The sequence below is a fragment of the Manacus candei genome, unplaced genomic scaffold (genome assembly GCF_025592945.1).
Source record: "Manacus candei isolate 608988 ecotype Guabito, Panama unplaced genomic scaffold, ASM2559294v1 h1tg000242l, whole genome shotgun sequence".
NCBI classification, from domain to species: domain Eukaryota; kingdom Metazoa; phylum Chordata; class Aves; order Passeriformes; family Pipridae; genus Manacus; species Manacus candei.
In genome coordinates, this window is record NW_026138290.1 from 26,637 (window position 1) to 37,465 (window position 10,829).

General features: G+C 52.5%; 1 protein-coding gene across 1 annotated transcript; it reads left to right on the top strand.

The window, feature by feature from the left end:
• The first annotated feature begins 1,180 nt into the window (after positions 1–1,180).
• On the top strand, positions 1,181–6,169 carry LOC127464605 (uncharacterized). Its single transcript, XM_051774958.1, has 6 exons — positions 1,181–1,283; positions 2,799–2,930; positions 3,467–3,578; positions 3,898–4,027; positions 5,805–5,909; positions 6,034–6,169. Exons 1-6 carry the CDS (start codon positions 1,232–1,234, stop codon positions 6,109–6,111), a joined length of 609 nt encoding a protein of 202 aa, XP_051630918.1. The 5' UTR covers positions 1,181–1,231; the 3' UTR covers positions 6,112–6,169.
• Positions 6,170–10,829: the final 4,660 nt, after the last annotated feature.

The window sequence follows — 10,829 nt, forward strand, 5'->3', positions numbered from 1 at the left end:
GGCCGCAGGGCCAGGCGGGCTGGGATTGGGCGGAGGCGCTCGAGTGCTGATTGGGCAGCGCTGCCGGCCCGCGGTATAAAGGGCCGGCGGGGCAGGTGGGGGCGGTTGTGTGTGGGGGCTGAGGGTGCGGCCCCGCTGCTGCCCGGGCTGCGGAGGGGAGAGCGCCTTGGCCGCTGGGTTTGTGCACCGGGGCAGCCGGGGGCGTTTAGGGGCGCCTTGTGCTGGGCGGCGGGGCCCGGGTAAGCCCCTTACCTGCCGGGTGCCTCCGGGGGGAGCCGTGGCATGGCTGTGGGTCCTGTGCTCTCTGGGTGTCTCAGGTTTTGTTTTGGGATCCCAAACCCTTTCCCCGTGCAGGGTTATGAGGCAAAGACTGCTTTAACTTGGTTTTTTGGTGCTGCGTTAATGCTTTTTGCTCGTTTTGTGTCCATTTGCAGCCTCGCTCGTGGTTTCCCCTGGTGCGGAGGCGAGTTGTGCTTCCTGCTGGGAGAGAGAACGGCCTTGGGAAGCTGCTCCATGAGCCACAGCTGTGCCGAGCCCGGCAGTCTGTCCAGGTAAGAGCAGGGCTTCTACTGCCCGTGAGGAGCTGGGTTTGCTGGTGGAAGGTAGAATGTGCCCGTGCCTTTAAATGCAAGGACAGGCAGAAGCCGGGAGGGACCCTGAGCAGGTTTGGTGGCACGACAGCAGTTTGAAAAGACCTTGACTGTGGGGGAAGTGTCCAGGACAAATGGTTCCTTTTTTGCAGGGAGGCAGTTTGCAATGACAGGTGGGTTGCTGTGCTCTCTAGCAAAACTACTGACCTTGGGATGTCTAGGGTGAGGAGATGTTGGCCACGTGTGGGCTGGAGCAAAGGTGTGTGGGTGCCTGTGTGTGACAGCCGTGGGTGTGCAGGAAGGGGGTTCTGGTGCCATTGGAGCTGCCGGGGAGCCAAAAGGGGCACAGTTGTCTGAAAAAGGCAAAAAGTCTCAGTCTCTGTTGATACCTGTACCAAAGGAGATGCAAATTTTCCCTTTCTCGTTGCAGACTTCGCAAAGTTCCCCAGGAAAGGAAGCTTTAGGTTTCTCCCCAGCTTTATGCTAAAGGTTTCCTTCCTCCTGTCTCAGCGCCCTTTCTGCTGCTGGGAGAGCACGAGGTGGATGGAGAGGATCCCCAGGCATCTGCATGCACAACGGACTCATACAGCTGTGTTTTTCCTCCAGCCCTCGTGAGAGGGACTTTCAGGATACTCTTGGGAATGTACCAGCTCTCCTGCTGGAGCTTTTTTATGAAATATTTGAACACAAAGGGTAAAACTAAAGTCAGGTTTGTTCTGGAGTATGTTACACTTGTGCAAAACTTCTTCTCTCTGTATGTTTTCTGTTCTAGAAAGCACAGTCTGGGGTTCCTGGGCACTTCCTATTAAATGATTCCCTGAAAATAATTTTGTATTGAAATAGGAAAGGAGCTGTCTGTGGGAGGTCAGGTGTCCCTGATAAAAGCTTTATGCTTTTCAGTAGGAAAAACCTTAAAATATCTCACACTATGTAGGAATGCCTGGCTTCTAGAAGTCACCAGCTGAGTCTTAGAGGCTCCTTTGAAGAGCTGTTTTCAGGCAGGCAAATTGCCCCCCAGGAGGGACTCTGTGCCTGCTCTCCCGTGGCTCCAAGGGATCTCTGGCCCTTCACGCCGGCACCGAGATTTTCTCGGGAAGGGCCTCAGATCCCCGGACCAGTCTGGGACACAGGCAAGATCCCCCTGCAGTTTAGGACCAAATTGGCCCCTGGAGGGACAGTGCTGTTGGTGCCCCCCGGGTTGGGGCACCCCGAGGACTCCAGCGCGCACCGAAAGGATTATTCGGGGAGATCCTCGGGGTGCCCGGCCCTGGGGAGCTCAAAGCAAGGTCCCTGCCATGGATTCAGGCATTGCTGAGAGTATCCCAGGGGTCCCTGTCCCTGCTAGACAGGGAGCTCTCTAATGGGCTGTAATTGGGTTCAAAAAGTGGTGCTCCAAGTGCCAAACAAGTGTGGGATTGGGATTAAGAAATGAGCAGTGAGGGTGCAATTGGCTGTTTGCTCTGGAATGTGACTGTGAGAGCTGCAGGAGTGCCAGGTGTGTGTTCCAGTCCCCAGCATTTGGTTTGCACATGTCCTGCTCAGACACAGGTCCAAGTTCCTCAGTCCTTAACCCAAGAGAGGGAGAATTATGGACTGGCAGTGTTAAGGTGATTGGTGTGAGAGGGGTCAAACTGGGAAAACACTGGGGAATTCCTGAGTTTGTCTCTTTGCCAAACTCACCCAAACCTGTGCTAGGAAGAGATGGACTGGAAAAGTTGAGGCAGAAATTAAATTGAAAACTGGGTCTATTGACACTGTAATTGCTGAAACTAAATGTGTCCAAGCAGCAGCTCTTGTTGTGCAGGGAATAACTCCTGTCAGCAGCAAGGCCCCCACTGAAGTGGCAGCTGCAGTTGTTCCTGTGGTGTGGGCCAGTGGAGCTGCAGGAGAGTGGAAGAGGGCAGAACCTGTAGGTGTTACCCCTGATGTGGGATCTCTCCAGGTAAGGTCAAGCCAGTATCCTTTAAAATCAGAGTGCCAGACTAGATTGGTTGCAGGAACAGCTGAATTTGCTCCTCCTGGTTTGCTTGTAGGACGTGAATGCAAGAACCTGCCAAGAAAAGCAATGGCCAAGGGGATTGATTAGTGCAGGACCTGAGAGAACCCCCTGAAATGACAACCTGGAGTACTTTCCAGTATTGGGTTTAAAAGAGGGTCTTTGCTGCATCTCCTTGATCAAGGAAAGCCAAGAAACCTTTGCTTTTGCAGGAGAAAATCTGGAAAGTGGGCAGGAAGAAGAGAAGCCCCGTGACTCCTCCCTGAGCCCCAGACAGCCCATGAACTGCCTTGCTGGGAATGGTGGGATGGGCTGGACTCTGCATTGCTCCCTCGGGATGTGTGGTAAGACTGTTATGGCAACTTTTCCAACCGCCTGTAAGAATTTGCTGCCTTGGCTAGATGGTGCAAGGGCCGAAGCAGCTGAAGCCTTCCCTGAGGAGAGCTCTGGGTCTGCCAGACCTCTCAGAACTGTTGGAAGCATCTTTGGTGGGGAGGGCAAACAAAGGCCAAGGTGTGCAGTGACCCCCCTGAGAAGGGACTTTGAGTTAATGGCATCCCTGCAAGTGAACTTTGTGGGCTGTTCCCCCTGTAGGGCAGCTGATAGTCCCAGTTGCAGTGATGTGAAGAACAGTTAAAAAAGAGCCCCCAAAGCTGGAAATCCTCCTGGAGGCTCTTGGCAAACAGAGTTTGCTGAGTTCCCCCTGACAGAAGGACAGTGATAGCTTTTGAGTGCCGGTAGATCCTTTGAATAGGTAGCCTTGAGTGTGTCCTTGTTGCCCCAGTAGGCCTTGTCCAACTCCCCATCTTCCAGGAGATCTACATATTGAAGTTTCAAATGCTCTCCCTAACCCTTTGCTGGCTTGAGGCTCTCCCCTCAGGAACTGCAGGAACTCCTGGTGCCGCCTGGGCCGATGGATTGGACGCCCCAGCCCCTCCGTTCCTGCCCAGCCACTGGGGCCGTGTCCAGTGGTGGCACTGCCAGCCCTGCAGGTGAAGTGGGAAGGGCCTTTGCAGGTCTGGTGGGTCACATTTATAGCAGGTAAAGTTGCAGAAAAAGGACGTGGGGTCTGTTATTCTTGAGTTCAGAAAGCTCCTTTTGGTTGGTGAGCAGGACAAAGTGGATCCTTCAGAGTTCCCATCTGTGTTTGTGTCTCAGCCTGTGTTAGGATTCAGGGCTGTCAGTTGTTGTCACTGAGGAGTCAAACTGTGCTTTAAGTAATGGGACGCTGGCTTAGTGGACAAGTGTCAGGAAAAAATGGGGAATGATATGTGCATGTTGAGATGTAACAAGAGCTAATCCTTTTTGCAGTGGGATGGAGCCTGGAAAGTGCACAGAACTGAGCCCAGGGATTGAAAGGGACCAAGCAAGGGAGGTGAAGAAAGAAGGAAGAAGGGAAGTGAGGCAGCAGGCAAGCAGCACCAAGTTGCTGTGTAAGCAGGTGAGTTGTGTTGAGGTTCCTCAGGCAGGCACTGAGGACTTGGAGGGCTCCAGACAGAGCAGACCTGGGAAGGCCCTCGGTGAAGCCCCTCAGAAACCTGAAGCCCCTGGGCCTTTTGGGGAGCCTGAGCTATTGCAACCCTGGGGATGGCTTTGGTTTCCTTCTCTCCTCAGAGTAAAACTCTGTGGGGGAGTCTGTGATCTCCCTGACTTTTGTGTCATAACTGAAACTTGGAAGGAAGTTGACCTTGTGTCATTTCCCAACTGACTTGGCCGGGTTGAACCAGCAGTGCCAGATTGTTGTAGTGTGCAGGGTGTTGTTTGTGTCTGAGCAGTTTGGGGTTGATTTGCCAAGGGAGGCCGTGGAATGTTATGGTGTTTTTGTCCCAATATTTGGCGGCAGTGCCCTTGATGAGTTGATTTCTGCCTCACTCCCTGATATCTGAGTTAGGAGATGTACCAAGAACTGGGAGTTTTTGCAGTGGGATGTTCCCTAGAAAGTGCATGGAGCTGAGCCAAGGAACTTAAAGGGACTGAGCAAGCAAAGTCAAGAAAGAATGAAGAGGGGAACTGAGGCAGCAGCCAAGCAGCATCAGGCTCCTCTACAACCAGGTGAGTTGTCTTGAAGTTGATAAGGTGGTCACTGAGAACTTTGGGGGCTGCAGGCACAGGTGACCACCAGAGACCCCCGATGGAGCCCCTCAGAGACCTTATAAGGGTTTGTGTAGATGGGAACAGGTGTTGGGAATGTCCTGAATGTGCAACAGGAATGCAGGGAAGGAAAATGAGCCCTCCTGTAATGCTGACCCCTCCCATCAGCTGCAGTGGAGACCCCTCCGTGTGCCCTTTGGGAGCGGATTGCCAGGACCCCCGTGGGGCTGGGATCATGGCAGGGTGTTGTAAGCAAGGAATGCCTGGCTTCTAAACCTCACCAGCTGAGTCTTAGAGGCTCCTTTGAAGAGCTGATTTCAGGCAGCAGAATTGCCCCCCAGGAGGGACTCTGTGCCTGCTCTCCCGTGGCTCCAAGAGATCTCTGGCCCTTCACGCCGGCACCGAGATTTTCTCGGGAAGGGCCTCAGATCCCCGGACCAGTCTGGGACACAGGCAAGATCCCCCTGCATTTTGGGACCAAATTGGCCCCTGGAGGGACAGTGCTGTTGGTGCCCCCCGGGTTGGGGCACCCCGAGGACTCCAGCGCGCACCGAAAGGATTATTCGGGGAGATCCTCGGGGTGCCCGGCCCTGGGGAGCTCAAAGCAAGGTCCCTGCCATGGATTCAGGCATTGCTGAGAGTATCCCAGGGGTCCCTGTCCCTGCTAGACAGGGAGCTCTCTAATGGGCTGTAATTGGGTTCAAAAAGTGGTGCTCCAAGTGCCAAACAAGTGTGGGATTGGGATTAAGAAATGAGCAGTGAGGGTGCAATTGGCTGTTTGCTCTGGAATGTGACTGTGAGAGCTGCAGGAGTGCCAGGTGTGTGTTCCAGTCCCCAGCATTTGGTTTGCACATGTCCTGCTCAGACACAGGTCCAAGTTCCTCAGTCCTTAACCCAAGAGAGGGAGAATTAAGGACTGGCAGTGTTAAGGTGATTGGTGTGACAGGGGTTAAACTGGGAAAACATTGGGGAATTCCTGAGTTTGTCTGTTGGCCAAACTCACCCAAACCTGTGCTAGGAAGAGATGGACTGGAAAAGTTGAGGCAGAAATTAAATTGAAAACTGGGTCTATTGAAACTGTAATTGCTGAAACTAAATGTGTCCAAGCAGCAGCTCTTGTCGTGCAGGGAATAACTCCTGTCAGCAGCAAGGCCCCCACTGAAGTGGCAGCTGCAGTTGTTCCTGTGGTGTGGGCCAGTGGAACTGCAGGAGAGTGGAAGAGGGCAGAACCTGTAGGTATTACCCCTGATGTGGGATCTCTCCAGGTAAGGTCAAGCCAGTATCCTTTAAAATCAGAGTGCCAGACTGGATTGGTTGCAGGAACAGCTGAATTTGCTCCTCCTGGTTTGCTTGTAGGACATGAATGCAAGAACCTGCCAAGAAAAGCAATGGCCAAGGGGATTGATTAGTGCAGGACCTGAGAGAACCCCCTGAAATGACAACCTGGAGTAGTTTCCAGTATTGGATTTAAAAGATGGCCTTTGCTGCCTCTGCTTGATCAAAGAAAGCCGAGAAACCTTTGCTTTTGCAGGAGAAAATCTGAAAATCGGGCAGGAAGAAGAGAAGCCCCGTGACTCCTCCCTGAGCCCCAGACAGCCCATGAACTGCCTTGCTGGGAATGGTGGGACGGGCTGGACTCTGCATTGCTCCCTCGGGATGTGTGGTAAGACTGTTATGGCGACTTTTTGAATAGATGGTGCAAGGGCAGCCTTTAAGCAGCTGAAGCATTCCCTGAGGAGAGCTCTGGGTCTGCCAGATGTGTCAGAACTGTTGGAAGCATCTTTGGTGGGGAGGGCAAACAAAGGCCAAGGTGTGCAGTGACCCCCCTGAGAAGGGACTTTGAGTTAATGGCATCCCTGCAAGTGAACTTTGTGGGCTGTTCCCCCTGTAGGGCAGGTGATAGTTCCAGCTACAGTGATGGGAAAAATGGTTAAAAGGGAGCCCCAAAAGCTGGAAATCCTCCTGGAGGCTCTTGGCAAAGAGAGTTTGCTGAGTTCCCCCTGACAGAAGGACAGTGATAGCTTTTGAGTGCTGGTAGATCCTTTGAATAGACAGCCTTGAGTGTGTCCTTGTTGCCCCAGTAGGCCTTGACCACCTCCCCATCTTCCAGGAGATGTACATATTGAAGTTTCAAATGCTCTCCCTAACCCTTTGTTGGCTTGAGGCTCTCCCCTCAGGAACTGCAGGAACTCCTGGTGCCGCCTGGGCCGATGGATTGGACGCCCCAGCCCCTCCGTTCCTGCCCAGCCACTGGGGCCGTGTCCAGTGGTGGCACTGCCAGCCCTGCAGGTGAAGTGGGAAGGGCCTTTGCAGGTCTGGTGGGTCACATTTATAGCAGGTAAAGTTGCAGTAAAAGGACCTGGGGTCTGTTATTCTTGAGTTCAGAAAGCTCCTTTTGATTGGTGAGCAGGACAAAGTGGATCCTTAAGAGTTCCCATCCGTGTTTGTGTCTCAGCCTGTGTTAGGATTCAGGGCTGTCAGTTGTTGTCACTGAGGAGTCAAACTATGCTTTAAATAATGAGACCCTGGCCTGATGGCCCAGTGTTAAGAAAAAAGGTGGAATGCTCTCTGAGTGTTGAGATGTAACAAGGGCTAATCCTTTTTGCAGTGGGATGGAGCCTGGAAAGTGCACAGAGCTGAGCCCAGGGATTGAAAGGGACCAAGCAAGGGAGGTGAAGAAAGAAGGAAGAAGGGAAGTGAGGCAGCAGGCAAGCAGCACCAAGTTGCTGTGTAAGCAGGTGAGTTGTGTTGAGGTTCCTCAGGCAGGCACTGAGGACTTGGAGGGCTCCAGACAGAGCAGACCTGGGAAGGCCCTCGGTGAAGCCCCTTGGAAACCTTCTAAGGGTGGGTGTGTATGGTGATAAGTGTTGGGAAATGTCCTGAATGTGGAACAGGAATGCAAGGAAGGAAAATAAATCCTCTCCTAATGCTGCCATATCAGCTGCACTGGAGACACCTGTGTGTGCCCTTTGGGAGCTGATTGTCAAGGCACCCGGTGGGCTGGGATAATTCAATATCATAGAAATAAAAGATTGCCTGGCTTATAAAAGTTGTAAATTGAGTCTTAGAGGCTCCTTTGAAGAGCTGATTTCAGGCAGCAGAATTGCCCCCCAGGAGGGACTCTGTGCCTGCTCTCCCGTGGCTCCAAGGGATCTCTGGCCCTTCACGCCGGCACCGAGATTTTCTCGGGAAGGGCCTCAGATCCCCGGACCAGTCTGGGACACAGGCAAGATCCCCCTGCAGTTTAGGACCAAATTGGCCCCTGGAGGGACAGTGCTGTTGGTGCCCCCCGGGTTGGGGCACCCCGAGGACTCCAGCGCGCACCGAAAGGATTATTCGGGGAGATCCTCGGGGTGCCCGGCCCTGGGGAGCTCAAAGCAAGGTCCCTGCCATGGATTCAGGCATTGCTGAGAGTATCCCAGGGGTCCCTGTCCCTGCTAGACAGGGAGCTCTCTAATGGGCTGTAATTGGGTTCTAAAAGTGGTGCTCCAAGTGCCAAACAAGTGTGGGATTGGGATTAAGAAATGAGCAGTGAGGGTGCAATTGGCTGTTTTCTCTGGAATGTGACTGTAAGAGCTGCAGGAGTGCCAGGTGTGTGTTCCAGTCCCCAGCATTTGGTTTGCACATGTCCTGCTCAGACACAGGTCCAACTTGCTCAATCCTTAACCCAAGAGAGGGAGAATGAAGGACTGGCAGTGTTAAGGTGATTGGTGTGACAGGGGTTAAACTGGGAACACATGGGGTAATTCCTGAGTCTCTCTCTTTGCCAAACTCACCCAAACCTGTGCTAGGAAGAGATGGACTGGGGTCTCTGATCTCCTGGGCAGTTGTCCTGCATGACCTGGGAGCCTCTGGGATTAGACTGGCCTGGGCAGACAGGGAGCAGTTTGTCCTGTGGAGCTGGGCTGGGTTTGTTGAGGATGCCTTGGGAGGCAGGGCTGGAGAGGCTCCTCTGTTGGCTGTAGTGGTGGAAGGTTGTAGCAGCAGGGCTGGAGCCTTCGCCCTCCTGCTCCCCCCGTGAGCCCCGCCGGGCCCGTGCCCTTGGCAATGGAGGGCCCCCCATTGCTGAGTCAGCGGTTCCGGGGGCCAGGAGGGATGGGATCAGGATGCCGAGCTCCGCCCAGGGCCAGGGCTGCCAGTGTTCAACCATGGAGGGAACTGAAAGCACAGGGAGATGGAGGCCAAGCTGCAGCACAGGGATGGGTGAGAAAAGACCCTGGTCCTCAGGTGGAGCTTTGAATTCCCTGGAAAAATGGATCCTGTCAGATGGATCAGGCCCTTGTGGGTGCTGGAGCAGAGGCCTCTGTCATTTATGGTCACCCTGAAAGGTTGCAAGGACAGCAAGTTCTGACTGCAGGATGAGGTGGCAAACAAAGTGAAGTGGTCCAGAGAAAAGCTGAGGCTAAAATTGGTCCTGTGCCAGAGCAGCCTCGTGCAGTGCTTGTTGCTGTCCCTGAGTGTCCCATTGCAGTGGATATTTCCAAGGGTGCCTTGTGCTGGGGAGCACTGGGGCAGTTCCCTTTCCCTGGGCAGGGCAGGCAGGGCACGTTTCCCCCCTCGAGGGTGGCTCCACAGTCCCCCCCTGTGCCCTGGGAGCGTGGCAGAACACCTGGACCCACTGTCCTTGTCAGAGAGGGCACAAGGGATGGTTGGATGGGGGAGGGAATGGCTCAGGGAGTACAAGCACCATTACAATGAGTAGGGCAGCACCTGGAAAGGAAGGGGGGAGTTAATCCAGACAAAATCCAAGCACCTGCCCAAGCTGTGATATTTTTAGGAACTCAGTGGTGCTGTGCTCCCCAGGAAGTATTGCCCAGGACTAGGCAGGAGACTTCAGGCTCTGTCACCCCCAGAGCAAGTGTCCAGGGGCAGGCAGTGGGGAGGCAGCTCTGTTGTTGAGGATGGGGTTATTTTCTCTGCTTTATTTTGTCTCCAGAGATATTCTACCCATTAATCCAAACTGACTCCATCTCCTAACTTTCTGAAGAGGTTTTCTGCTTTTTGTGGGAGGGTAATGTTTGGGTTCTAACTATAGAAGAGCCAACAAAATAAAGGCTTTGTGGCAAACAAATGGTGTCTCCCAAACTCTTTGTACTTCAAATAGATGCCTTTATTCTTAGTTTTTTCTTATTGGTATTCTCAAGGTACTTAATACCCTGTCTACAGTTATTTATTTTGGCTTCTCTTTTTTATTTGTTACAGAGTTGATGTGACTGACTTCTTTTTGAAATGCAGCAGTGCTCTCAAGGATATTTCCCCCCCACTCCTGGGCTTGTGCAGGGCTGTTGAGTCCGTGTGTGCCACTGTTCTTGGCCCAGGGGGACCGAGTGACATTTGGAACCAAACCTGGGGACTTGAACTCTAGGAATGTTTCTGTGTCTTTGAATTTTAAATTACACATGAAGCAGAAATATGTTTGTGTTTTCCAGGTTATATTGTCATGAAAATAGAAATGCATCATTGGATCTTACTCCTCTGAGGGCAAACCACCAGACTGATCATTTCTTAGTCCATCAGACCCAGTGCCAGGAACTCAGAGGGGTGTTTGTGTGCAAATGTGCTGAGTGGTGGTGGCCCCCGTGAGACTGTGACCAGCTGGAAATGTGTGTGTGTGTGTGCAGAGCTGGGCTGGATCCCTTGGGATTTGGCTCCCAGATCCCCCCCAGCCTTCAGGAAAACCAGAGGCCACCGAACCCTGAGGGAAGGGAGTCCCATTTGCAGAAGGGTTTGTAGATTGGGGAAAAGCTCTCCAGAACAAAGCCTGTGTTCCAAACCCCTTCAGGCCAAAGTCAAGGAGCACAAACCCTGGAGTCATCAAGTTATGAAGTTTGGTTCAAACCATTTCCTAATAAGTCAGTTTTAATGAAGTGTTAAAAGGAGAACTTAAATAAGGGTAATTTCTGATGGAGAATAATGGGAAGAAGTGGTTTAAGTTCCCTAAACATGTTTTATATCAGTCCATGGTTATTTAATTGAGCATTGTTTGGAATTTTTCTTTTTGCATTGTTCCTGGTGTGCTTTTCTCTATCTAAGGGATGTTTGGAGGTCATTTTGATTGCTTGAAGGTTTTTAATGTCAGTGCTGGATTGGGGTGGACAGTCATTGTAACATGATTTAGAGTTGGATGCATTTTATTCTGTGTGCCCTGTTTG